Below are 27,841 nucleotides of genomic sequence, written 5' to 3'. Positions count from 1 at the left end.
GGTGGTTTCAGGGTTGCCTGGCAGGAATCTGGGTGGGAGTGCACTGTCGCTGAAATTTGAATTTGGGAGTCGCGCTGAGAGTACAATCATTGAGCCATACTACGGGAAGGAAAAGCCTTCGTCCCTTACTGAATCTGGCCCGTCGCTGTGTGGATGGATGGTGCTCCTTTGCTAGAATTCCTGGCAATTGCCTTCACCAGAAGACTCCTCTCCCGCCGGCAGCCGGCTTTCATTCCTTCTGTAAGCAGTTCTTCCCTTCTTTCACGTGCATGGTATTCCCAGGGGTGGGAGCTGATGCGGAAGGATCCTGCCTGCCCCGACAGAATTTGCTGCTCCTGCAGCTGATCCTTGTCTGGGGTTCGAGCTGAGGGCGATCTAGCTCTTGCAACTCGCACAGATTCTGACCAAGCCGGACTTGGTTCTCAGATTTCAGGGCTCGCCTTCCTCCGAAACCTCGTCTCTGCTCTCAAGATGCTGTTGTGGCTACATTGAGACAACGCGAGGAGGAGGAGGTGACAGCTTTTATTGGATAAAGTGGTTCCAGCGGGAGCAAACAGAAGCTTTGCGGGTGGCTGCTGCCATTGCATGCAGGTAAGTGCCTTGAACTTTATGCTTTATTGCGTTTTCACCGTGCCTCGGCTGCGCTCAGCGTCTTTCAGTCAGACATGGAAGTGTCTCACCAAAAAAAGCACGTGGCAGACAGGTTGGGAATTGTTATTGTATATTTTGGGGTTGTACCCTGCCCAGGAGGGGACGTGCTCCCACCACGGTGACTCGGTAATGGCTGCAGCACAGCCACGAAGGAATTCCCTGTGCTCCAGCAACAGAAAAACCGGAATCCTGGTATTGAGGCCTCGAACTAGCCACCTCCCAGCTAGATAATATTTACATTTTGCACATATATTGCTTGCTGGCTTTCCCCACGGTGACTGTGTCCCCTTGTTCAAAGAGGGCTCGTGAATTAGTTTGTAAAATATCAGTGGCTTGAATGACAGGGAACAGTGAGCATTCACAGCTCGGTGTCGAACCAGGGATTGTGGATCTTCACATTTTGCCCTTATCATCTACATTCCTGATGCACGGGTGTTTGCCTGCCATCAGCCTGGAGGAGATCAGTGGATGCGCCAAACAGGAAGAACGTGTAGAATGTAGGAGCAGTAGTTCAGCTGGGAGCAGCTGCTTTGTACCCAAAATATGCTGTTTCACGGGGGTGTTAAGACAGGCTGCAGCCAGGCAGGTAAGGGAGTGGCTGTAAAAACAGCTCTGGGCAGGGCTGGGCATCAGCAGGAGCGCTGAGAGCTCCTGACATCAGCAGCCTGACTAACACGGCACCTTTTCAAAAGGAGTACCTTAAATTCGGGGATGCTGCCTCCTGTGCCGTGTTCTGCGGTGGGTTGGATTCTGGCAGCTGCTGAGGGGGCAGGGAAGGCGGTGGTTTATGTGTTTCTACACCATAGCAGGCTCAGAGACCTCACTCCTTCTCTATTTTTTCCCAAAAAAACCACCTGCAAAAAGCTTGCAAAACTTCTGCTCCGCAGGAGACCATGTAGAGCAAGGGGAAACAAAGGAGACTCAGTAAGGTATTTTCTGCGTGTGATCAGCAACTCTTGTTGTACCAGAACAAGAGTTTTGGGCAGTTTTAAGTGTTCAAGTGTTTAAAAAATTCAGTTTCAGGGCAGGATGCAATTGGTGTAAAAAGTGTGGCTCAGCAGTGGGGTGGCCAGTTCAACTTTGAATGGGCATATTGCATATTCATACGGATTGGCACATGTAAGATGGAGAAAGGAAGAACTTTTATGTGAAAGAGTGAGTTTGATCTAACTGTTTTAATCCTGACTTGCTCTTGAATGTGAGAAACCTAAATATTGGAATGTGTGTGTATGAATCATCTTTTCAAGAAAGGGTAGATGGTGACGTAAGATTGAATGCCGCTTTCAGTTTTACAAATTCTTTTAAGCCTGCATTAGAGTTTTCTCAGAACCCCAGTTCCTCCTTTCCCTCTCTGTTTAATATTAAACCACAGAGGCCCCAGGGGCTGTTGCTATGTGAGCATCCCCTGAGTGCCACGTCTGGGTGCACAGCAGTTTCTGCAGCACTGCTGTGTTGTTCATGTTGCATCTGATCTCTGTTAGCCAAGAGAAAGCTCATTCCTACATTGATGTAGCCTTGCTGAGGGCAGATTTCAGGCTGAGGAAAGGTAATATTTTGCTTCTGAGTGTACCAAATGTTTTTGGGAGCACGAGGCTTGTCCCTGGGGTAAACTATCTGTTCGTGCTGAGAGTGCCCTCTTTGCAGCAGGGTTTCATAGCATGATAATGCTGTCACCGGAGGAGGGATGAGACCCCGGATACACAAAGCTTTTCTTTAGGAACTGTGCATCTCTGCATGCCAGCCAGCCCTCCTACCGATTGCAGGGCAGCCTCTCTTAGAAGACAAGATTTTTCTGGTTTCATTTGCTAAAGCAAAGCTCGTGGCTGAAGGATCTCTTGGATGTTGCAGAGCTGATGCGGGGCTTTTGGGCACGGTGTTTTCCCGTATTTCTGTGGAGAGGCGAGGCGGGAGCGGCCCAGCACCTGCGGGCGTTTCCGGCTGCCCGCACCTGCAGGAGCGCCGGGAGGAGGAGCCGGGCACGGCGCCCAGGCCGCAGCCACCGCGCCATGGCGGCCTGAGCCGCGCCGCACTGCCTGGCCATGGAGCAAGGCCCCCCGGGCAGCGGGGCCGGCGTGCGGTACAGCGCCCAGCTGCAGGTGAGGGCACACCTGGGCAGGGGAGCTCCCACAACACCTGCCAGCCGTGGGCCGAGATGCCTCGTCCTCTGCTCGTCTGGTTCCTTCGAGCCTCGTGGGTTCAGGGCTGCTCTGGATCCCACAGGAAGGGGGGATTCCAGCTCACCCTTGGGTAAGGTCAGGAAAACTTGTTTGGGGGACGTTGCTGAGCTCAGCAGAGCAGAAAAAAACCAGCTTTGGCAAGTGGAGATCGCCTGTCAGTGCCGGCTTTGGATCTCCTCGGTGTTGGTGCTGCCGTCGCTCCAGGGCTTTTGGTTTCGGCTTCAGCTAAAGCAGTGGGGTTGTGAGTAAAGGTAAACTCCACGCTAGCAAGCTGTGTGCAGGGCCTGGCTCTGGGTTGTTTAGCAACAGATCCAACTAAACCTGTTCAAGCGTCGTAAAGGGAGGGCTGTGGGACTTCAGTAATTAACCACTGCATAATCAGTGTGTTCCGAGACTTGAGTGAACTTCTTGTGTAGATTTTCCTGAGGGTCGGGCAGGGATGGCTGAGTTTGGGTTGCACCTCCAGAGCCTGTTCTGTGCCACAGAGCTGTTCCAAACCCAGGGTTTTGGGTTAAAGCAGGACAACAGCATTTCCCACCCTGCCAGCAGGCTGTGTGGTGTCTGTCTCTGAGGCCTGGCTTTAGTAGTTATTATCTCGCAGCAACATTGGAGCTGCTGGTTCTGGCACTGATCAAAAAGCTGGCCTGCAGCAAGAAATTTTCCCTTGCCTCCTATCCCACTGTCCGGTGTGTGCCATGACTGGGAGTGGGAAGGAGATGCTCTCGCTGAAGCACTTCAGCTCAAGCTCCTTGTCCCTGGGGTGGCTCCTTGTCCCACAGGCTGGGGTGGCACCTGTGGGACACGATCTTCCCTGCCTCGCTTGTTCTCCTGGCAGAAGGTAGCTTTGTGCTCTGATTTGTCTTTATGCAGGACTGAGGGCTCAAGCGGGTCCCTTCCCTAGTTCTGGATCAGTTTTCCCCCTGTGTCAGTTTAAGAGGGACAGATCAGATCCAGAGCAGGTTCCCTGAAGACAGTACTTGCCCTCCTGGCAGGAAACAACCCAAGGATTTTGTCACCCATGGACTGTTGTTGGACTTGGCCCCCTATGAGAGTGGAGGAAATTAGTGGTTTTGCGACACGTTGTGTCTCCTCCTGTGCTGGTAAAGGAGCTGCTGTAGTTCTTGGGCTGAGGAGAAGCTGCTGCTCTTCCTTGGAAAGGTGCAGAGTTTCCTTGGGGTAGTGGCTGGCAGGTGAGCTGCTGCTTGGGCCAGTTTGGCTGCTGTTGGTGCCAAAAGCAAACAGGGATAAGGAAGACACAACGAGAAAAGGGCTGAGGCCAGACCTTTGCTCAGCAAACGAAAGATCACTCTGTAAAACCCTTGAGGGAGCAGTGAGAGTGTTTTGAGGGCCTGGCTCTGGGGAAGGTATCGGTACAAAGGTTCTCTCCTCCCCTTGCCCAGGGTAGAATGTGTCATTTCCATCCAAAGGCTGCTGGGGACAGACCCGGAGCTAATATGCCCTGCAATATCCGGGCCATGGGCTGGGATGGGGAGGGAGCAGCCAACAGGGATGGGTTTGGCAGACGGAGAATTTCCTGGTTGGAGGTGCTCGTGTTTTCTTTGCTGTTGGCTTCAAACATCAGAGACCCATGATCCTGATCCACCTCAGAACTTCAGGAATGAGTAAAGTGTCACAAGGATTGTGGAGGCTGAGGTCTGGGGCTCAGCTGCTTTGGTTAAGCTGCTGGAGGCAGTTCTGTTTTCCAGACAGTTCTGTCTGTACCAGGAAAGACATACAAGTGATTTAAATGAGCTGTTTGCATCTGTGGCATGTTTCTCTGCCGCTCTTGGGACATCAGGGTGTTGCAAGGAGGAATTTCATGGCCCATAGGTACACTGATCATGGCTGTAGAGTACCTTTATTCCCAGCTTCTCCCCAAGAGTTGCTAAGATTTATGTGTAAAATCCTCTAGTACCACAGAAAAACAGAAGCATGGTAGCTTTTTCTGAGCTGCTGTGATGCAGGACAGAGCTGCACCGATCAGCCTGGATGGGACAGCAAGCCAAGCCTATGCTATCTGCAAAAATTAACATTAGTTTCTTCTATAATAAACCTAAAGGAATTTGTTTTCTCATATGACTCAGGGTGATCACAAGACAATCTGCTGTAGAGGGTTAAGCTCAAACTTGGTATGTGAAATAGGTGTGTGTGACCTGTATCTTTCACTATTGCACCTGCCCTCTGCGCCTGGAAGGTGCACAGTCTAGAGGACTCTGTCCTTGAGCTCTTGCCCCATATTCCCTTTCTAGTTTTGATGTCATCATTTTATAGCTTCATTGCCCTTAATACAGAACTGAAGACAAAAAATAATGCACTGGTAAAGTTTCTTCAGTGTTTTGCTGCCTGTGGTGGGGTGGCACAGCATGAATACACCTTACGTAAACTTCGCTTCCCATGTGTGCTGTTTCCATCTATTTCTTATCAAGAGTGAGAAGTGAGAAGATTATTCTTATCAGATCTTTTTCCAGAGGAGTTATTTGGGTTTGCAGCAAAAGTTGGTGAGGGAGTTGATTTAAGGATGCTGTAGCTGTACTTGAGCTACTTGGGTGAAGTGAGTTGCACATGCTGTTTACATTCGTTTTACTTTTTCTGATGGGTAACAGGCTGTTTTCCCTCGTACCAGCACCACAAAGCTGGTGTGGGCTTTCAACATGATCCAGGAATTCTCAGCTTTTGAAAATACAACTTTTTGCCACACAAGCCCACTGTGTTGGTCTCCTGAGCTCTGAACTGCCTTGCTGGCTATGTCCTGAGACTGTGGCCCAGTCGACAGGTTTCATTCCTCTCGTTTCTCATGTGGTATTTGTTTTAGTTTTTATTGAACACCACCTGAGGCAGGTGTGGCTACAAAAGGGGAGGTGGGAATTGCCTCTTGGATACACAGGCTGGGATCTGCAAGTTGTAATTACCCTCAAGAGTCTAACCATAATGTCCAATGACTCTGCTTCATCTCTGACCTCCCTATGCCTCCTCCAGCCTGGCATTTTATGGGTTCCTTGTCTTGGTTGTGTACATTGGTGTCAGACAGTGACCTTTCTTTGCTGTGAGATTTTATTTGTTTGCACACTTGCTCTTACCTTGTATGATCTGGGCAGCTTTGGTCCTGAGCAGTCCTGTGGCAAACCTGCAGGTTTGCCACAGGACTGCTCAGGACCAAAGCTGCCCAGATCATACAAGGAGTTGGGAAAGTCAAAGGAAGTAGGTAAATCTCATGTCTGGTGCTGGATGAACAAATTATCTGGTGTTCATAAAGGACACGTGAAACTAATGGCCAGGAGCCCAGTCGTGTGGGTCAGAATCCTGTAAACAGATGCAGAAACTGAGGGAGAGATTGAACAGCTGTTTTGGAGGAGAGGGGAACAGTAAGGGGGTTGGTGCCTGGGACACATCACCATCTGGGAGTGCCAAAAAGGCAGAAACCAGCTTCACTGGGGGATGCTGATCCCAGTGGGACCCCTGCTTTGCACACATCATGCTGGGGAGTCGTATTCCATGGCGTATCCCAGCCTTTCCATGATCCCCCACTGCAGGAGAATCTCTGCTTTCCTGTAAGATCTCCAGTGCAGAGCTGGTTCCCACCACCCCCTTGTGCCAGCTGAATTTCCTGCTGACAGAATTAGTCACTTCTGCATCTGGTTTGTCCAGTTGGACAGAGCACAGTCACTGTCTAAAAATACATTGTGTGGCTTAGAGAAGGAGGAGTGGGAGGTCTGCTCTCCCCAGGACTGAGCTCAAATGCTGTGCAGAGGAGCAGGAGCCCTCCAAGCGCTCTATGAATCCATCTATGTGCACTTCTTTTCAAAATTTCTTCATGGGGTTGGTACTCCAGGGGAAATTGAGGCATGAGAGAGCTGGGGCAGTGCCTGTCTGAACTTTTCCCTGGATTGGTTTTGCTGCCACAGCTGATGCTGTGACCAGTGTGGGTCACACTCCCTGTGTGGGGAGCCTGGCCGTACCGGCAAGGACTGAGTGAGGAGGAGCAGAAGGAAGTAACTGCTGCAGTGACTAAGGCAGAGAGAATATCAAGGGAGGTTTTCTGTTAATAATGTTTATTGGAGCAGTTTCCTTGAGAAGGGTGAGACAGTCAGACCTTGAGTCACTTGGGGCTAGAGACGGTTTCTGGAGGAACCATGGAGAAGGTGAGCCCAGTGCGTGTTCAGCTCCTCTCTAGTTTACAGCTGCCACTGTTCAGAGCACGCGAGGGAAATGTGCAGCAGCCATCAGCTGAAGGAGATTAACATTGCAATTGTCTTTTTCTTGATTTAACCATAATCTTTGAGCCTGTCTTGCACGTGATTTTGTCTGGTTTCCGTCCAGCTTAGAGAATGGTGACAGGTGTTGGGCGCGAAGGGCATGTGGAGCACAGGGAGTGAGAGGGGCAGAGGCTGAGCTGCACTTGTGGGACACAGGCTAGTCTCATCCTCAGGTCAAACTGGTGATTTTTGTGCAGAGTGTGGGCAGGGAGGTTTCAGCCTCTTAGGGTTCAGGACACAGGGCCTCATCTGAGACCTTCTGCGCATGCCCTGATTCATCATTACAGTGCTTGGGAGAGGCTTCAGATTCTTCACTGGGTATTGGGAAGAGTTTGCAGGAATGGCTGTTCCTTACCCAGGCTGTGATGGGTGAGGGCTCTTCACACAAGTGTGTGTGTTGGCTGAGGAACATAATGGCATTCATAGGGTATGGGAATGGAAGAGGATGAGAGCTGGAATACAACACAGAGGGTGAGTAGGGAGGGAAACCTTTTTGGATCGTGCCTCCTATCTGCTTGTAGTCATGGGATAACTTCTGGCAAGTAACAGTGCCAGTGGCTGCTTGTGCACCTTGTACTGGGGGAAAAACAAAAGTAACCTTCCCAGAAGTCCCTGAACTCCTGTGACTTCTGTGTTGCTGCTGGCTCAGCTTTGGAGCAAGAAAAAACTGACGAAGGCGCACTGTAACCTCCCAGGTTTAGCTTTTTCATACTAATTTTTTTCCAAGGAAAGCAGAGAAATTGCCTAAAGAGAGTGCATGGTGAGTTTTCCTGTCTAATTTCCTTGCTTCCAGGAGCCGTGCATTTGCCTGTGTGTGCTGGAGGTAGAGGGGGGCTCTGTTTGCCTTCTGAGTTAATCACAGCAATGATTTTCTCCCTGGGAGAGTTTTCTCTCTGCAAGGACACAATCTTTAGCTTAAAGGGGATGTTAAAATGCATCAGCCACATTGTTGTGCAGTGTCATACAGCAGGAGCTCCTGCTTGCTGCTGACTCTCATTTTTTCCTGGCAGTTTGGTGAAACGCAAGTGTATGAACTCTGCAGAGGGCTGAAGGTCCCCACAGCTGAAGAGTTTTCTTGTGGAAAATTGGTTTTCTTTGCAGTTCTTCCTCGCTGGCTCCAGGAAGTCTGAGGAAACTGATAGATCATTTAAGTGCCTGAGAATGTCTTCTTGCCATAGACTCCTGCAGGTGTTGATAAACAGCAGCAATGTCTTGGAAGTCCTGAGAAGGCTCTGCATTGTGAGCAGCAATGTGGAGGGAGAGAGGATGTGTTTGCAAGTTTTGTGGCCAGTTTCTTTTCTTTACCAGGTTTTGGGAGGATTTATTTCATGACTGGAAAACTGGTAGGAGCTAGTTTGGAAGACTGTGTGTCAAATTCCAGGTAGTCTTGACTTTGATTGAAGAATTTCTTGATTTAGGATGTCTCTGTGTATTTAAGCTTTATTTTGTGTGCCATCTGTTTGAAAGTTTCCTTAGGTTATATCTTCAAGCTTTTCCTGTATGATCAAAAGCCAAACAGGATTCAGAGCATTTCCCATGGCATTGTCCTCTGCAGCCCTGCTAGGTCTCTTTATTTTGGAGGTGGGTGGATTTTGGGGATGGAAACAGTTCTTTCTGTCTAGCCTTAGGCAGTAAAACTCAAAAACGCCAAATAATAAACTGAGAGGATTCTGAGAGCAGGTGATGTGAAAACTGGTGAGTTGCTCTGGTCTTGGTGGTCTTCTGGTGTTTGCAGAGGATTAAACTTACAGAGTCCTTGACAACAACTCGGAGTAAGGTGCCTGCCACTTCCCTTTTTGTTCTGAAGGGCCCTGGGCAAATACTGCAAGGAGGAGAGGCTGCAATGGGGTGTGGAGGGTGGGAGGAGAGTACAGGCATTGGGTGAAGAAAAGGGCAAAAGAAGTGGGGGAATGGTTCAAGTGGGAGCTGGGCTTTCCTGCCAGGCAAGGCTGAGGAAAGATAAGATGAAGTACCTGCTGGAAGTTCAGTGAGGAAATGCAGTGAAGATGGCTTTTTCCTTATGTCTGTACAGCAGGCTCAGAGATCCCTGTGTCAGCAGGATCCCATTTGCTAGTTGTTTTTCATAGAATCCCAGAGTGGTTTGGATTGGAAGGGACCTTAAAGCCCATCCAGTCCCACTCCCCTGCCATGGGCAGGGATGCCTTCTACTAGATCAGACTGCTCCAAGCCCTGTCCAATCTGGCCTTGGACATTGCCAGGGATGAGGCAGCCACAGGTTCTCTGGGCAACCTATGCCAAGGCCTCACCACCCTCAGAGGGAAGAATTTCTTTCCAGTATCCTGTCAAACCATGCTATCTTTTTGTTTCAAAGCCATTTCCTTGTATTCTATCAAGCTATATCCCCCTTGTACATATTTTTCCTTAATTTAGGGGCTTGTGACATTTGCTTCAAATTAACCCAAGCTGTTGGAGTAGGGCTGAGAGAGGACAGGCAGAGTCTGACCCTCTTGTTTGTGGAGACAGCTTTACCCTTCTGGAGCATGGGGCACGTGGAAATGCCACAGATTTGTGTGAGTTGGCACTTTGTGCCGTGGTGTCCATGCTGAGGTTCCAGAGCCCAGGAAGCTGCTGAATGCCTGCTAAGGAGAAAATGGGAAGGTGGTGAGCAGAAAGGTGAAGGATCCTCCTGTTTTGGGCCATTGCAGCATGTGCAGAGCCCTTCCTTCCCAAGGGAGGCACAGATCAGAAGCAGATGTGGTGAGCTCTGGCCACACCACTGGCAATGCTGGCAGGAGAGGAGGTGCCAGGGTAGGTGTGGATCTGGGCCCCCACAATGTCCAACAGTACCAAGGATGCTGTGTGGGATCCTCAAAAAACATCTGGGTCTGCAGCTGTCCAAACCTTCCCCCCCCCGCTGCCCCCCAGGTGAGAGGTACAGATGCACAAGCAGGACAAGGATGGAGGAACAGAACAGAAGGTGTGAGAAACTGAAACCTTGGGATACCAATGGTTTTACAGCTGATATAGAGCTCAGGTTTTACAGCTGATACAGAGCTCGATGCTTCAACACATCTTCCTCTTCCTCACGCAGCCCATTATGATGACAGCAAGAGCTGTGTCATTCCTCACTCCTCTCTTCCACGTCTTGTCCTGGGAGCATGGCTGCTCGTGGGTTGTGGGGATGTTTTGTGTGTTCTTCTTAATTTTTTGGTTTATTTCTTTTAGCAAGTATTTGTGCTGGATGAGAGATTCTAAGCAGAAACACAGGAGTGCTGCTGGTTCAGGAGGCATGACAGAGAGCTGTGAAAAAGCTGTAAAGGAAGGAAGCAGCTTGATTTCTATTAGGGAAATGCTATTTATAGCATGCTGTGCCCCATGAGCTCTGGGTGACACACCTGCACAACATGAGCACTTTGTGGGGGTGAATTTTTCTCTGCAGTTTCATCTGCTGAGGCAGATCTTGGAGCTTGTGGGCTTGTGACCTGCCATGGTCACAGGAGGGTGTGTGGACTTGCCCCTGACTGTGCTTGAAGTCATGACCTTAAATTAGGCCCAGAAAGGAATTAGGTGTGTGCAGAAAAGCAAAGAAGAAACCTTCAGGGTTTGTCCTGCCATGGCTGTGGAGCTGCCAACACTGAGGTTTGCTCTCAGTGCTGCCGCATTCCTTGTCCCCAGACCTGCTTCAGGCTGCTCTGTGGCTGGACCTCCCCAAGCCAGGCTTTGAGAACAGCTTTTTCACTGTCCTGCCTTCCCTCCTCTCCCAGGACATGAACAACCTGGATGAAGGGGTGGAGTTCCTCCCTGCCATGAACTCCAAGAAGATGGAGAAACGCGGCCCAAGGCGGCAGGTGGTCATCACTGTCCTGATCATTGTTTTTCTACTTGTCTCCCTCACCACTGGCCTCCTGTTTTGGCACTTCAAATGTGAGTGTAGCGTCTGGTGGGTGGTGACATGTAGGGTAACACCCTGGGAACGTATCCCTCCACATGGAAAAGCTTTGTTACCCAGTGTTGCTCACATGTGCCCTCTGAAGGTCTGGAGACACCATTTCCACCTCCCTGCCCCAATTGCTGTCACTGGGGATCTGCTGTGGCACCATCCCAGCTCTGATTGCCCTTCCTGACCCTGAGCTGTTCTCTTCCAGATAGGAACACACCTGTCCAGAAGGTTTTCAATGGCCACTTGCGGGTTCTGAACTGGGAATTCCTGGATGCCTATGAGAACTCCAGCTCTCCAGAGTTCAGTATGCTGGCCAAGAAGGTGAAGAGCACGGTAAGAGATTTCTTGCCTCCCTCCTTCTACAAGCAAGGAATTTTCCTCTTGCCCCACGGCCATGGGGATATGCCATGTAAGATTCCTTGGAGCTTTCCCTGCTCACTGTGTCACACTGGCTGGGAGCAGGGACCTTCTTTGGAGCTGGATCTTGACATCCCAGCTCCAGCCCAGTGCCATGGCATCTCCTGGTGTCATAGGAGCTGCCAGGGCACATCCCAGAATCACTGGATGAGTCAGGGCCAGGAACTGAGCTAAAAGGGTGTCTAAAAGAGGCTGAAGCTGTGCCTCTTCCCTCAGACTTGGCGATTCACCTTCCCCAGGGAAGAGTGGGTGAGCTGAGTCAGAACAGGCTGTGATGGACAGCTCTGTGCTCTTCTGGGGCTCTCAACTCTCCTTCTTTCTTTCTTTGGCTCTGCAGATTCCTGCACACAGGGATGCCAGGGATTTGCCCTGGGTTTCCTTTGCAGGCTTGAAACTCTGTCTATCTTCAGCCTTTCCCTTTTCCTCACTTCTAGACATGCTGAACACCTCTTTTTAACTCTTTCAGGTGGAGGAGATCTACAAGAATCATGCTGATATTGGTCCTTATCACAAAGAGACAGTAATCACTGCCTTCAGGTGAGTGTTAGGCACTGCCTGAGCCCTATCTAGGATGCCAGGATATCACATCAGCCATTTACCCTCCTTCCCAGGATGCTGGGATAGAAGTACCCCCGTAATCACCCTGAATGACACAGGAAAGGGTGAGCAGTAAAAAGTGACCTGAAAATACATTTTTTTTTCTGCCAGATGTCTTGGGAAAAATCAAGTGAACTGCAGTGGGTGGTGCCTGGCAGCACTGAGAGAGACTGCTCAGGCTGGCAGGGGCCTTTGCTGTTTGCTTAACTTGTAATGAAACTCTCCCTTCCTTGTGGCCAGGCTCCAAAAACTGGCTAATCAAGTAGTTTGGCCCCCTTCTAGTGGTATTTGAGTCCTCCCATGTCTGTCCTTGCCCTCATCCCACAATTACCCTTTCCACAGTGAAGGCAGTGTCATTGCCTACTACTGGTCAGAATTCCTTGTGCCCAAATACCGGGAAGAGAGCCTGGACAGGGCGATGGCTGACAAGCAGAGCCTGGTGCAGAGGTGGAACCCGCGCCTGAGAAACCCCATGCTGAAGGTGGAGTCAGTCATTGCTTTCCGTGAGTATCGGTCCCACTGTCCCTGGGCCTCTGCATGGGATCAGGTGGGATATTTCTCTGGAAGGAGAAGGTGCTGGTCACAGCCCTCTCATGAGAAAGCCAGCCCTGAGGGTGGTATAAGGGCCTGGATGTCACAGCACAGCTTAACGGGATGTAGAGTCTAAAGGGGGCTGCACGGACCTGTTCCCCTCTGCTGAAATGCTCTGTGTTCTCCTCTGAGCCCAGGGAAGAGGGACAAGGATGAGTTCTCCCTCTGTAGAGGGAAAGTTAGCTCCCTCAGCTCCCAGAGGCCAGGAAAGAGCTCTCCTGCCAGTTTGCAGGGAGAGGTTCCACAAGTGAGGCCAGATCAATGACAGTCTGAGGAACAACCTTGGCTTTGTGCCCAGGGATTTCCCATAGCCCAAAGGGTGATGCCAGCTCTGTTTTTTCCTGCAGCTGTGGACCCCAGCATAGCTCACTCTGCCCGGGACAGTAAGTACAGTTCTTCTTCCATCTCAGTGGTCTCTTTAGGGTGGTGTTTCTCTTGCAAGATGGGGAAGGGTCTGGAGAGAGGTTCTCTGCATGCAAGGCAGACCCCAGTGTGATTCTTAGAGCTGTTTTGGGGTTGGACAGACTGTGGCATAGGCCTTGCTGTTATCCAGGAAGAGGTCTCTGCCCTGGGATAGCCTGCAGGAATTACTCTCTGCATCCCAGGGAAAGGCAGGGCAAGGCTTCTTTGCCTTGTTAACTGTTTTCTACTCTCTGGGCAGACAGCTGCATGTTCTCCCTTCATGCCAAGGAAGGGGAGGTCACCAGTTTCACCACGCCAGGCTTCCCCAACAGCCCATACCCCAACAATGCCCTCTGCTACTGGGCATTGAGGGCAGATGCCAGTTCCAGTATCAGTCTCACCTTCAAGACCTTGGAGCTGGAGCCATGCAGAGATGACAGTGACTACATCAAGGTGTATGACTCTCTGAGCCCCGTGGAGCCCCATGCCTTGGTTAGGTGGGTGTTCCTGTATGGCACCAAGTCTGGGGTGATCCTGAGATCTCCTGCTCAGAGCTGAGCTGTGCTGCTTGAGGCTCCCTGTGCAGTAGTGCCTTACGAATTCTGTCCTTTGCTTCCTAGACTTTGTGGGAATTATGCCCCATCCTACAACCTGACCTTCCTCTCCTCCCAGAATGTCATGCTAGTCACCTTGGTTACCAACAAGGAGGGACGATTCCCTGGCTTTAAGGCTGAGTTCTTCCAGCTCCCAAAGATGAAAGGTGAGCAGAGGCCTTGGCCTGTTTCCCCATGTCTCCCTGCCATGGGCAGCTGAACAGGGAGGTGGCTGTGGCTGGGGTCAGTTTGCCAGGGATGTTTCCAGGGCTGGAGCACCTGGAAGCAGGTGCTTGCCTTGCCTATGGTGTTCTTGACTGCAGTAAGGATGTTCCCCAAGGAGGCAAAAATGAGAATTATGTTGGATTAGACATGCAGATTGATGGAAGCACCTAATTGATCTCCTGGGTTCTCTCAAGCCTTGGAGCAAAGCTGCTCTCTCCAGAGAGTGACTTAACCATGTTAGAGACTGTTGCCACTGCCTCCAATGACAGCCAGCTGAGGCTTGGAAAAACCACATCTAAATCTCTAATTTGTTATTACCTTCCTGCTTGATTTTAGCCTGTGGTGAGACCCTGAAGGGAGACAGCGGCACCTTCACAACTCCCTATTACCCAGCACACTACCCCCCAGACATGGACTGTGTCTGGAACATTGAGGTGAGATGGGCCCTCTCTTTCCCTTAACAAGTCTGTCAAATGACCCTGGTCATACAGGACATGATGCAAGGGAGCTCACAGCAACTGGGGCCCAGAGGCTCCAAGTCTGGCATGATTGAGGGCACCTTTAGGAACTGGAGGCAAAGGCAGAAGAGGTTGTAAGAGGCCTGAACCCCGCAGAAGACCATGAAAAACCCTGTAACTTCACGCAAGAAGGATGAGAGTGTGGGCTTTGGGACATGCCAGTTACTGGCTGTTGACCACAGGTCTGGCTTCCACCCCTCTGTATGCCTGTTCCACTGGGGATTCTGGAGCCAGGGTAACTCAGGGACTTTTATGAAGCTGTTTCTTTCCTACTGGAAAACTGATTTCCCCTTTTTAGTTATCTTCTGTCCTCCCTCAAGCACAACCCTCTTCCTGTGAAACTATTCCTTTTTTCTTGCTCCAGAAAGGAACATCCCACTGACGTGCTTCCTTTTGCAGGTTCCCTCTAGAAAGAATGTGAAGGTGCGTTTCAACATGTTCTTTGTGCTGGAGCCCGGGATCCCAGTCAGCTCCTGCACCAAAGACTATGTGCAGATCAACGGCACAAGGTGGGTGTTGGGTGGCTGAACCCATGGAGTGGCTTCATTTACTTACACACTAACTGGTGCTTTCCATAATCTGCTGTGGGAACAAGTGTGCTGGTGCTCTGAGGGCTGGGAGGAGGCAGGAGGGTGCCCAGTGTAGCAGGCACAGGACCTGCTAAGACAGGAAATGCCTAGTCATGATGACTGGACCAAAAGAAGCCCCTCTTCCTTCAGACCCTTGTTGTCTCTCTGTAAGACTATAGGTCACTTTTGCCTCAACCTTTACTATTGGACTGTTTCCTAAAACTCCTGTACCCTATATAAACCCCTGCTTTTGCCCAGTTTGGCAGAAGAGCTGTCACTGAGACCCTTTCCAGAAGACACCAATAAAGACATCTCTGTGGAACCTCACACAGAGCTTCTCCTCTCTCTCCCTGCATCTGCCAAAGGCACTTAACAAGCAAAAGAGCTGAAAATCACTAAAGAGCTGGGCTCACTTAAGAGCTGAGCTTGCTAAGACTGCCTGCTGCCCTGGAGCCTGCCTGAGGGGCCCAGACAGGTTTTGCTTAACTGGACTTCTCTGTTTGGGAGGCCCACGGCAGTCATTTTCGGGGGAGACCCTGAAAACCCCACAGCTGCCTCAGCCCAGGACTGCCCCATGATGAGTGGGGAGTCCCACACTTGGTACTGTGGTGTGCTGCAGCTGAAACACCCCTCAGATGCTGTGGAGCATCACAGCACATAGCTCATGTGTGGGAAGGCAGGAACATCTGGGGTAGGTTTGCTTGAATGAGCTCTCCATTCTCAGGGCACTCATATCCTGTGATGCATTTCTAGATGCATTCCTCAGCCTGATACAACCTGGGCTAGAGAGAAAACTTAGAATCTCAGAGGCAGGTGATTAATTTTGTTTCACAATGTTTTGGACAAGGGAGCTGACCCTGCCTCAGAGAGAGGGTATCAAAGTCAGCACCTGCCTCTGCAGTGCTATTCACGTACGTGATCCAATCTGCCCATGGTGAGATGGGATCCTGCCTGAGTCCAGTGTATCTGAGATCAGACACATTGTAGGGCAGGCAAGGATGTGGAAGAACTTGTTCCCAGTCATTCCTAAAGTCACAAGTTGGTGTTTACAACTGGCCCAAACCTTCTGCCAGCAGCAGCAGCAGAATTCGGACCCTGAGGCCCAGCAGTCTGTGCTGGGATCAGACCTGCTCCCTTCTCTCCTGCCCTCTCAGCTTCCCAAGTGTGGAGGGAGATCAGGGATAGAAGGAGGTTTTCTTGGTGCTGACTTCGAGCCTTTTGACTCCTGTTTGCTCTCTCCCTGCAGGTACTGTGGGGAGCGCTCCCAGTTTGTGGTGGCCAGTACCACCAACAAAATCGAGCTCCAGTTCCACTCGGACCAGTCCTACACAGACACAGGCTTCTCTGCAGAGTTCCTGTCCTACGACTCCAGTGACCGTGAGTTGAAACCCTGGGGCTGGGGAGGGGAAAGTCATTTCCCTGAGATGTGGAGCTGTCCCTCCTCTGTGTTTACACTGCCCTGTAAATGGGAAGCAGCCTTTTCCATAGGGGCATAGCAGCATGCCTTGCTTTCCTGAAAACCTCCTGGTCTTCCTGTTGTGTTCTGCTGTAAGCAGGCATAGGAAACTCTGCAGAAGGGATGTAGAGGGGATGCCATGAGGGCTCATGTGTGGTTTTGTCCCTTTCTCCCTCTCAGCCTGCCCTGGTAAGTTCACTTGCAATACTGGCCGCTGCATCGACAGGAGCATGCGCTGCGATGGGTGGCTGGACTGCGTGGACGGCAGTGATGAGAGGTCCTGCAGTAAGTCCAGCCTTTGGTTTCTCTTTGGCACAGCATGGAAAGGCCATGGTGCCTAACCATGGGGTGGTTAGGCTTGTTCTGGGTAATGTGACTCAGTGCTGGCTGGAACCAGCACTGCCGCCCTCCTCCAGACTGGAGTGAGACTCGGTGCACAACTGGGGATCCTTTCTCAGCCTAAGAGCTGTGGGCTCCTGCTAATCCAGCCCTCTCCCAGTGGCATCGCCCTCTCTTTCCAGTTCTTTCCAGCTGGGAATGTGTTTTTCTGTTTAATCCTGCTGATTGTGGGTTTGGCTGAGCTGAGTGGTGTGGAGGGACACATTTCATTACCCAACTGGGCAGGCTTTGCAGAGCTCATCTGGAAAACCCATGGGACACACAGGAGTTGTTTCTTTGTGTAACAGGTTTTCCTCTTGGATTAGCACAGCTGTCCTATAGTTAATGTTATTGTCCAGGGTCTGCAGTTTATTAGAGAGGACGAGGTGCCCTGGTTTGGAAGGAGCAGTTTTCTGGGGAAGGATGTGCTGCTGCCCCATGATCCTGGTTTCTCAGGTGCTTTCCCACTGCTTGCAGCAATTGCTTTCCTTCAGTATTGCCTCTGGCTGTCCTGCTGTTGTGATGTCAGCTTCAGCATCCACTACCTCAGACACAACAGCTCCAAATGGCTTTGTTCTCCAGAGAAGTGGCAATACTGTGATGTACTGAGTGTGTAGTGTATTTATGTACACGTGCATGGTCCCAAGCTGGTTTCTGGGGTTCCCAAGTGCTTGCACACCCACTGGGAGAGCTGCCATGGTGGGTGGGTTGCTGGTGACTTCACAGGTGCCTTTGCAGGCCTCTCCCCTAATTTCTAGCATTAGAACAGCCTTCCCAAGGGAGTCCCCCATCCCTGGAGGTGTCCAGGGAATGAGTGGACATGGCACTCAGTGCTCTGGTCTGGTTGACAAAGTGGTGATTGGTCTCAGGTAGGACTTGATGGTCTTGGAGGTCTTTTCCAACCTAAATGATCCTGTGATTCTTACTCTGCTCTTCCAGCCTGTACAGAGCAGCAGTTCAAGTGCCAGAATGGCTGGTGCAAGCCCAGGTTCTGGGTCTGTGACAACGTGAACGACTGTGGTGACAACAGCGATGAGCTACAGTGCAGTGAGTGACTCACCCTGCAGGCACAAAGGGCTGAGGGCTCAAGCAGGCACACAGGGGGTGACTAGGGTGATGGAGGCTCGTGGGGTGGAGGGAAGTGCTGTGCTGGAAATGAGCAGGCAAAAAAGCCCAGGCATGATGAGCGCTCACCTGATACAGGTGAATGAGAGCTCAGAGGAAAGAAGGATGAGCACTGGTGTAGGAATAGAAAGGGCTGAATAACTGCGTGGTGGTGTGCAGTTTGGAGAAGACATTGGAGACACAGTATTTTGGAGCTGCAGAGGCTTTACTTGTCTCGGGGAGGGGAGCTGGGCACAGCCGTGTGCTGAGGTGCTGCACGATTCATGCCCAGCCCTCAGGAACTGCTCTCTGTCCCCAGGCTGCCCAGCTGACAGCTTCAAGTGTGACAACGGGAAGTGTGTCCCCAGCACACAGAAATGTGATGGCAAGGACGACTGTGGGGACGGGAGCGATGAGGGCAGCTGCAGCACAGGTGAGGGTCGGCTGGAGGGCGACTGCCAGTAAACGCAGCCTCTGATGGAATTCCTTGGGGCTGGGCACCCTCATGTGTGTGCTTGCATGGGGTGTAAATGCTCTGGGGTTGGGCAGAAGAGGTGGACTTGATGTGACCTCCCCAGAACTGGGACTAACCCCTGTGCCTCCATCCTGCCTGCAGCAGGCCAGACCACGGTCCCCTGCAAGGAGTACACGTACAAGTGCCGCAGTGGACACTGCATCAGCAAACAGAACCCTGAGTGTGACGGGGAGCAGGACTGTGAGGACCATTCTGATGAGGACAACTGCAGTGAGTGCCTCAGGAATAGGGGAGACATGGGACTCTGGGCTGGGTCTCTCAGAGAAACACCCCAGTGTGGCAGAGAGAGCCCCTGTGTGTTTCTGTACAGGAGCTTGATCTGGAAATATCCAAGCCACGTTCTTTAGCGGCCTGTGGGGTGTCTGTGTTATTCAGGAAGGCTTAGATGGGTAATACAGAGGCTTATCTCCCCTTTATAGAGTTGGCCAGTAAATGTTGTAGTAATTTAGCATCTGTGCAGAGAACATCAACCCTTCCTGACATGTGTAAACAGGGTATTTGTCCTGTCAGATGTCCTGGAGGAACAGAGGGGAGGCGTGGGATGAGAACAGGAGAAAGCAAGCACTCGTTCTCCTTCTCTGCCCTAGACTGTGGTCTCCGCTCCTACATCAGGAAGTCGCGGATCGTTGGTGGGCAGAACTCGGACGTGGGAGAGTGGCCCTGGCAGGTCAGCCTGCACATCAAGGGCCAGGGCCACATCTGTGGGGCCTCGCTGGTGTCAGCAAGCTGGCTGGTGTCGGCAGCACACTGCTTCCTGCCACTGCAGGGCATCAGGTACTGGCCTCATATCCCTGTGCTTCCAAGTATTTCACAGAATCACAGAATAAGCTGAGTTGGAAGAAACCCTCAAGGATCACTGAGTCCAGCTCCTGTCCCTGAACAGCACCATTCCCAAGAGTCACACCATGTGCCCGAGAGTATCATCCAAATGCTTCTTGAGCTCAGTCAGGCTTTGTGCTGTGGCCACTGCCCTGCATCAAGCAGTGGTCTGTTCCAGTACCTGACCACTCTCTGGAGAAAAGAGCCTTTTCCTGATACCCAACTTAAACCTCCCCTGACACAATTTCGGGCTGTTCCCTCTGGTCCTGTCACTGGGCACCACAGAACAGATATCAGAGTTTACCCCTCTTCTCTCCCTCACATAGGAAGTTGTAACTGCAATGACGTCTCCCCTCAGTCTCCTCCAGGCTGAACAGACCAAGTGCTCTCAGCTGTTTCTTATACGGCTTCCCCTCAAGGCCCTTCACCATCTTCATTGCCCTTCTTTGGAAACTCTCTAATAGTTTAATATTCTTATATTGTGGCGACCAAAACCACAATATTCCAACACTGACTCTGAGAGGCATTCCTCAAGGAAACTGTTTAAGGTAGTAAGCAGTGCTGTCTCCAAGCTGAGGTCTCACCCTGTATTTCATGGCCCCTGTGCAGGTATTCAGATCCCAGCCTGTGGACAGCCTACCTGGGGCTGACTGACCAAGGTGACCGGAGCGGCCCCAATGTGCAAACCCGCAAAATCAAGCGCATCATCTCCCACCCCTTCTTCAATGACTACACCTACGACTATGACATTGCTGTGCTGGAGCTGCAGAGCCCTGTCACCTTCACGGCTGTTGTCCAGCCCATTTGCCTGCCCGATGCCACCCACAACTTCCCTGTGGGCAAGGACCTGTGGGTGACTGGATGGGGAGCAACTGCAGAAGGAGGTGAGCACTGGCATGTGATTTGGTGCTGCACTGATGTATTTTAAACAGGTTTCCAGGAGACTCTGTGGCTGCCACATCCCTGGAAGCATTCTAGGCCATATTGGACAGGGCTTGGAGCAACCTGGTGTAATGGAAACTGTCCCTACTTGTGGCACAGGATGGAACAAGACAGGCTTTAGTTCTCTTCAAATTCAAACCGTTCTGAAATTCTACAAGTGTATGATTTCTGTGTTTCTTGAGGGAAAAACAGGGAGTTGTTAAAAAATGTGTATTTTTACTTATGATGCTCTTCCATCTTGGTAGGCACAGGAGCCTCCATCCTGCAGAAGGCAGAGATCCGGCTCATCAACCAGACTGTGTGTAACCAGCTCCTGACAGACCAGCTGACACCACGCATGATGTGCGTGGGGATCCTGACCGGTGGTGTGGATGCCTGCCAGGTAAGGCAGCACCTGGATTTAGTGCTGGTTATTGGTTATTAGGCAGGGAGACAGTCCTTTGCTCATGTGCTTCCACTTATATTTACATTTTTAACATAAAACAAATCTATGGGAATTCTCCTGGATTCAGAAAATGAACAGATTACAATGGGCACCAGCAGCAAGTTACGTTGATGCATGACTTACAGCTCAAAAACTACAGCCCAGACTCCATCTCACCAGATACGATATACAGCCATACTCCAATTTCTGGCTTTTATTCAGATTCTTAGTTAGCAAGCCAGGCTGCTTGACTGGTATTTTATAGCTCTTTGTTCTGGCACTGTGGCTCTTACTGCTGTGCTTAAATATTTGTTTCAGGGAATGGCCAAAAAATTGTAATGACAGCTGACTTAGACAGAGATTTACTGATTATTTCTTGCTCAGTTTTTGTGAGTGACTTTAACACTGTGCATGAGAGTGATCTATGGGGCTGGTCCTTATGCTCCTGTGTGGTTCTGTGCAGGGAGACTCTGGGGGGCCCCTGGTCAGTGTGGAGCCCAGCAGTCGGATGTTCCTGGCTGGCGTGGTGAGCTGGGGCGATGGCTGTGCCCAGAGGAACAAACCTGGGGTGTACAGCCGGCTCACGAGCCTGCGAGACTGGATCCAGGAGCACACAGGCCTCTAGGGATGGATCCCGGCCTGGACACCTCTTGGACAGCTCTGGCTGAAGACACTTGGCAGTGCCAGCCATGCACAGCCTCTACTGTGAACTTCAACCCTCCCTCTACCTCGCTGTGAGCGCCTGGGACTCCATGTGCAGCCAAAGTTGGGTTTAGGCCTTAGTCTGAGAAATCTGTGTTTGGAGAAGTTTCCCTTGGGGGGGTAAGCTAGTGCAGCTCCCATGAACAATTTGAATGAGCCATCATTCAAGATTTCATATAGTAATAAACTTAAAAAAAAAATCTAATTAAAAAAAAGACAAACAGTTTGTGTTTAGAGGCAAACTTTATTGGACAAGTTCAAAAACAACGTTTCAGCATATATTCTAAGTGGTGCATTTGTTTTCAAACAGCCGTCCATATCCTTTCTCTGGTTTTCAGCCATAATGGAGGTCTTACCATAGTTTTGGGGAGATTCCCTTTGGAATCCCTCCCTTGTCCCACACCATGGTCTCCTCCTTCTGTCCTCTGTCCAGCTCTGCTTCTGGCTTGGCCAAGTCCAGGATTGGGGGCCTGAAAGAGAGATGTTGGGCTGAAACACCACCACTCACCCTGAGGGAAGCCACAGGCAGAGCTCAAAGCCATCACTCACCCCAAAGAAAGCCATGGGCAGAGCTCAAACACTATCACTCGCTATGAGAGAAGCCACAGGCAGAGCTGCTGGCACATGTGGAGACCCAGAGCCATTGGCATCACTGCATTGTGCCTTAACATCATACTGAGCTGAGTTGATACAGCTTCTGCTGAGCCCCAGGTGCCTGGAATCACTGTGAAGAGCACAAGGGCTGCACTGAATTTTTCTTGGAGTGCTCCCCACAAGGACAACACCAATGAGCTGTGCACACCAGCCTTACACCTGTCTTACTTTTGTAAAGAAAAATGTGACTTGTGAATGTGCTGATTTTCTTCCTTTTTCCTCTGTAGTCTGTTCCTGCCCCAGCAAAGCACACTCCAGCTTAGTCCCTTCCTTACCTGTAAATACATTGTTTTGTAAAACTCTCAGAACTGAGATGCTGCAATAAACTGGGATATTTTCTAATACTGTGGCTGTGTGGTTCTTCCTGAGCTTCTGTGCCAGTGTTCCTGAAACAGAAACCTATAGCACAGACTCAGTGCTGAGGGGGAAGCTGAGCCTCTCCCAGTAAAACACTTCACTGCTGTTCTGCACAGCAGCGCCACTGTGTGGACAGAGATGCGGAGTCTGGGGAGAAATCTTAACCAGAAACAGCTGTGACGGCTCATAGTGATAGTGGAGCCCTGGAAAAAGTTAAAGATAGAATCTAAAATGTTAAGCTTTGTGTTTTCCCAGATCAACTGCACCTGCATAAGCAGTATGATAAATTATATAATTGTTAGATGTGATGATTGTTTAGTAATTAAATATAATTATTATATAACCATAAGAAGAATAATGAGAAACTATGTTGGAAATTCAGAGGGGGGCTAAATCTATGTATACAATAGAACAATATAAGTTTAATAATTAACGTGAAAGTTATATAACGATAGAGTATAAAAACACAATCATTTTGGATGTATGGTCAGAGTCAGATTTGGGTTGAATATACCCCTGGTACCCAGAGCTCTTTAATAAAAAAGCACCACATATAATCCCCCGTGATTATGTGTTTTTGAACGCTAACAATAGGAGCATTGTTTGTGCCTCAGCCCTCCCTGCAGAGTTAAGGAACATTCTGAGATCTGTGCTTACACAATGCTACAGCAACACAAAAGGAAGCATTTACTGTGGTCCTTCTCTTGCCCAGGGAGCATCAGCAGCACTTGCAGCACTGAGCAAATAAAAGTAGAAATGTTTGCATTCTAGTGTCCCACAGTTTGCAGTTAAGCTCCCCAGACACGTGGCCCACTAAAAGCTTCCCTAAACAGGAGTTGTTATGGATGATGGTCCCCAGAAGATGCCTGGAATAACAGGATGCTAAAGGATAAAACAGTTAATGAGAAGAGGCCAGCAGTTGGGCCCCAGCACCTGCTCCAACAGGATCTGCAGTGGGATGTTCCATCACCTGAACACCAGATCCAGCGTCTACTCTCTCTCCCTTGTGCCCACATGCAGTCTGGGGCTCCTGCCACAACTGGCAGGATCATGGTCAAGCAAGAAGAGAGCAGAAGATGATTTTCCAAGTCAAAGTTTGAACCTTGTGCAACCAAATCCACTGAGAAGTGTGTTCAGACAGGTTTTGTTTTACTGAGCACAGTGGCACCTACCACAGCACCTTTCTTCCCATAAAAGCCCTATTCCACAGTCACTTCCCTTTGTGCAAGTAAGAAGAGAGAAACAGCCCATGAACTGGCACCAAAGGTCCACCTTGCCACCATGCCACCAGGACAAAGTAAAACCTCAGTTCCTGTTCCTTCATTATGATTACAAATTAATAAATAAAAATGCAAGAAATATTGACAAGCCCCAGGTCCCTGAGCTCCAGCCCCACTAGATGTCCCTCTTGGCTAAGGCACAAGGACTCCTGAAGCAGCACTGCCAGGAAGGAGGTTTGGCAAGTGGGAAGGGACGGGCTGCAAATCCCAGATCCCTCTGCTATAGTCCAGAGGAAAGGGAGCCAACAGGAGAAAGAATGAGAGAGAAGGGAAACAAGTGTAGGCAAGATGGAGAACTGAGCCAGGCAGCTCAGAGCAGGCAGCTCAGAGCAACTGGCCTTGCCTGCAGGGTACCCAAGTGGGGTTCTGTGGGGGAAGAGCAGTTTTGAATCACCCTGAAAAGTTCTATCCCTTAGGAAAAGGTTCACGAGTTTGCTGAGAGCCACCAGTCCACTTGAGTTTTATTCCCTCATCAGTCTATCAGCAACTCCCTGGATTTCCCCCCTGTGCCTCAACATTCAGGCATCAGAGAAAACTTCTTTACTTGTTTTATGTGACAAAGAAACCCCTTAGACTCCAAAAACTGCATTTCATGTTGATGCAGCACATTTCTGACAATTCAGGATTCTGGAAACACAAACCAGCCCAAATTTGTGCTCAGTTCTGGTCAGGGCAAAATACCACTGAACTGGGAATGGGAAACTCAAGAGTCCCATCAAATGATGGCAATGCCAGGGGATTGTGTAATCCAGCAACAGCACTGGCTTGTCCCCTTGAACAAAACAAGGGGTTGACATTTTTGTCTCATTGTACCCATCTTCTTAGAACCTGTAAGAAAAGTAAAGAGATCATGGAGCCAAATAAATTCATCAGGGGAAACCTCAGCCTAGGAACACAAAGAACAGGATCAGGGAAGAGAGAGACCCAAGTGTTATGGGCACTCGAATGCTTGGGTGAAAGGAAAGGCTGCATTCCTTGAAAAGGAACCCAGGCAAGGCTGCCCAGAGTTCAGCTCCTGAGCGGGAACAGCTGACTTACAGGAGGCAAGCCATGAGAAAAGCATGTCTCCAGGAGGAATTACAGCTGATGAATCAAAGGAAAACATTTCACATGATTGCTTATAGAGCCTTTCACAACCACTAGCTGGGGCAGTTCAGATGCTTCCATGGGTGTGGGCAGTGACAAGCCCAGGCTGGGGGGTTGCCCCTGCACCCTGAGCTGCACAGACCGTCCTGCTTCACCCTTCTCTTTTGGATGCCACAGGCTACTCCAGGCAGCTCCACACCCACAGCAATCTTGGGTGCTTAGAAGGTCCTCTTGGCATCAAAGAGGATTGGCTCTCTTCCTGCTTGACTAATTCCCATTTCCCTGCCTCCTGGCATTCTTGGCTGACCCCAAGCATAGATTCTCACTGTGAGTCCCTAGTTCCTCCATTCTCTTTCACTTCCTTATCCAGCACAGGCCTCCAGCCAGTCCACTGGGGATGGGGAGCCTCCATGTTGCCTGAAAAATGCTAAAGAAGGGGAAAAAAACCTCTATGGGCATTTTGGGACCTGTATTATCTGGGAGACCAGAGCCTCTTGCACAGACACCTGTGCCTGCTCACGAGTAGAGCAGCAGCTTACACCAGTAACAGCAGCCTGTCCCCTCTACTCATGAGTTCTGAAGAAATCAAGTACATAAAACCCAAACCAGCTGTACAGTATCCAACATCCATCACAAACCAACTGGCTCAGGTTCTCACCTCCTTCCTCCAAACCATTTTAGGGCTTGCAAGCAAGAAAGCAACACATTATCTTAGGACTTTAAATCACCACGGGTGTTACTGCCCAGAGTCCCACCCGTGCCAGCAGAAGAATCACTTCACATGCTACTATCTGCTGCTGATTTGTTTTCCATGCATATTCCCCAGCTTGCTGATGGGGAGATGAGCAGGGGAAAAAAAGGAAATATTAAACCCAGAACAGCAGCCAGAACTGTAAGTGGACTACCTCCATGACATCCTTCAACAGCAATCGCTAGGCAGACTGCCTCTCAGTTACTCAGATTCTTACCAGGGCTGAAGGCTCACTAATTGCTAAATGACTCAGCCTCTTCATTTTTCTGCCCAACAACTCCAGTCTGCTTCCAAACTGGGGCTACACAGCCTGCAAGGGCAGGTCCTCCCAGGCCCACATCCTGGAGTAACAGGGCAAACCTGCTCCTGCCTCCCAAGTGCTACAGCATCACCCCAATAATCAGTGGGAAACACCTTTTCTCCCCTCCAGCCCTTGGGAAACATCAGCCAGCCACTATTTACAGCCATGGCAGCTGCCAGAGTTCCTGTAAAGCACCTGATCCAATACTTGACAGCAATTAGCTGGTGCAGTTGACAGATAACTTGGCAGAAACCCAAGCCTGAGGGAGCAGAGGGGAGAGTCCACCCAGGTTTGGGAGCACAGACAAAAATGCAGCAAGAGAACTGCCGGGGAGCAAGTTTGCAGCTGCTGTCACTCAATATGGAGCACACAAACAAACCATTTCCATGATGAAGCTGAGTTTGCACCTACTACATCATTTTCCCTCACAGGGCTCACAGCAAGGGACAGGAGTGACTGTAGCAACTCCTATAAATCAGCAGCACACTGTTACCCACAGGGTCTTGTGTTGTGAGGTTCCCAGGATGAGGTGAGAGATGAGAATTTGACTCCAAGTTCTCAGAAGGCTGATTTATTATATTATGATATGTTTTGCGGAGAAAAGAAGAAACCTCAAAACTTTATAAAAGTTGTAAAGCTCGGTATGTTTATTTACGGCGCCGGACGCATGCAGAGAAAATTCTCCTCAAAAGGCATGTGTTGTAGTGTGTTTTCTAAGTTTTCTGTTTGCTCCCCCATTTGATGTAACCTCCCCCAAGTTCTTGTAAATGGTTCTTCCCCTCACAGTTTTCCCGCCACTGTTCTCCTGCCAGTTCAGTTTCCATGGTTACCCCCTCCCCCTTAGTTCTTAAGCTCCTAGGTTATGTGACTTCTCCTCCCATTTCTTGTCCTTATAAGTCAAGTTTCTCCCCTCCCTGGGCCCAGTCAATCACCCCCACTCCTCCCTCTGTTCTAGAGGATTCTTCCCTCTGGGGTTTGTGGTTGGCTGTGGTCCCAGGGCCCCTCCTTTACTTTGTATTTATTGGTTATTCTTGTATGTCTATTAAGTTCTGTACCTCCCATGTTGTTTGGTTATTGGCTAGCTGGGCGTCCCTCCTTTCTCCACCCCTCTCCTTTAAAACCTTGTTCCTCCTCCTGTTCCTTGCCATTTGCTGGGGCCCTTTCCATCTGTTGGTTGCCATTTGCTGTGGGCATTTCCACCTGTTGGTTGCGTCCACCTTCAATAAACCGACGTTTTCCACCCCAGCGAGTGGTCGCCTCCTTCCTCGACTCATAGGCGCGCTTTCAACCACGTCCGCAATCCAGCCCAGCCTGAGGCCAGGACGCCGAGGGGGGCTGGACCTCAGATGCGCGGAGGCGTCGGCCGCCTTCTCCCATAAGCTAGCCGGACCTCAGGGCCACGTACGCCCTCGCGCAGGCATGCGTACCCCTGAAGACCTCAGGTCTCCTTTTATCCCCCTTCCAAATGCATATGCATACAGTTTCACAATAGGTTCATACATACTCATTCCGTGTGACATTTATCGCCAGTTCTTCTTTATCAAAGGAATTCCTAGGTCGGGGGCAAACTGACCTCATGGTCTTTTCTGGTTTTCTTTCTCTGTCTCCTTGCTGTCTCGGCATTCGAGTTTTTCCTTCAGCTTTGGCCTCACAGGCTTTTCACCTCTCCTAGACACTTCACCTAATTCAGAATGGATCTCTACTGTGTCTCAGATATTATACTAAATGAAAATTATATACTAAAACTATATTAAAGAAAGAGAAAGGATACAGACAGAAGGGTGGAAAAAGAATGAATAATAAAAAGCCGTGACTGACCAGAGTCCCGACACAGCTGGACTGGGATTGGTCATTAATGAAAAACAATTCACATGGAACCAATCAAAGATGCACCTGTTGGTAAGCAGCCTCCAGACCACATTCCAAGCAATCAGATAATTATTGTTTACATTTCTTTTCTGAGGCTTCTCATCTTCTCAGGAGAAAAATCCCGGTGAAGGGATTTTTCAGAAAATATCACGGCGAAAACAGGGAACATTAAATGCTTGGGCTGAGACAGCTCTTACTATCATTCCAGTTGTCAGATGGCTCAGCTGTGCCAGAAGAGCAATTCTGTCTTTCTTCCAGGAGATGGGAGTCCTTCACTGTACATCAGTGA

The 27,841-nt window shown here is 50.1% G+C and overlaps 1 protein-coding gene across 3 annotated transcripts; it reads left to right on the top strand.

Moving 5' to 3' along the window:
• On the top strand, window positions 1-22,250 carry ST14 (ST14 transmembrane serine protease matriptase). Of its 3 annotated transcripts, none has more exons than XM_059488259.1 (20): window positions 1-240; window positions 427-591; window positions 10,807-10,966; window positions 11,188-11,315; window positions 11,866-11,936; window positions 12,339-12,499; window positions 12,935-12,970; window positions 13,249-13,486; window positions 13,610-13,749; window positions 14,144-14,241; window positions 14,725-14,834; window positions 16,141-16,271; window positions 16,531-16,635; window positions 17,668-17,775; window positions 18,152-18,265; window positions 18,452-18,577; window positions 18,955-19,141; window positions 19,796-20,070; window positions 20,374-20,510; window positions 21,016-22,250. In XM_059488259.1, exons 2-20 carry the CDS (start codon window positions 586-588, stop codon window positions 21,175-21,177), a joined length of 2,493 nt encoding a protein of 830 aa, XP_059344242.1. In that variant the 5' UTR covers window positions 1-240; window positions 427-585; the 3' UTR covers window positions 21,178-22,250. The 3 variants fall into 3 exon arrangements, with proteins under 3 accessions (XP_059344242.1, XP_059344241.1, XP_059344243.1); XM_059488258.1 differs by having other exon boundaries at window positions 18,449-18,577; XM_059488260.1 differs by lacking the exon at window positions 10,807-10,966 and having other exon boundaries at window positions 18,449-18,577.
• The last annotated feature ends 5,591 nt before the right edge of the window (window positions 22,251-27,841 follow it).

Source organism: Ammospiza nelsoni, chromosome 24 (genome assembly GCF_027579445.1).
Source record: "Ammospiza nelsoni isolate bAmmNel1 chromosome 24, bAmmNel1.pri, whole genome shotgun sequence".
In the NCBI taxonomy this organism is placed as follows: Eukaryota; Metazoa; Chordata; class Aves; order Passeriformes; family Passerellidae; genus Ammospiza; species Ammospiza nelsoni.
The sequence above is the reverse complement of the archived record's forward strand: the minus strand, read 5'-3'. Positions and strand labels throughout refer to the sequence as shown.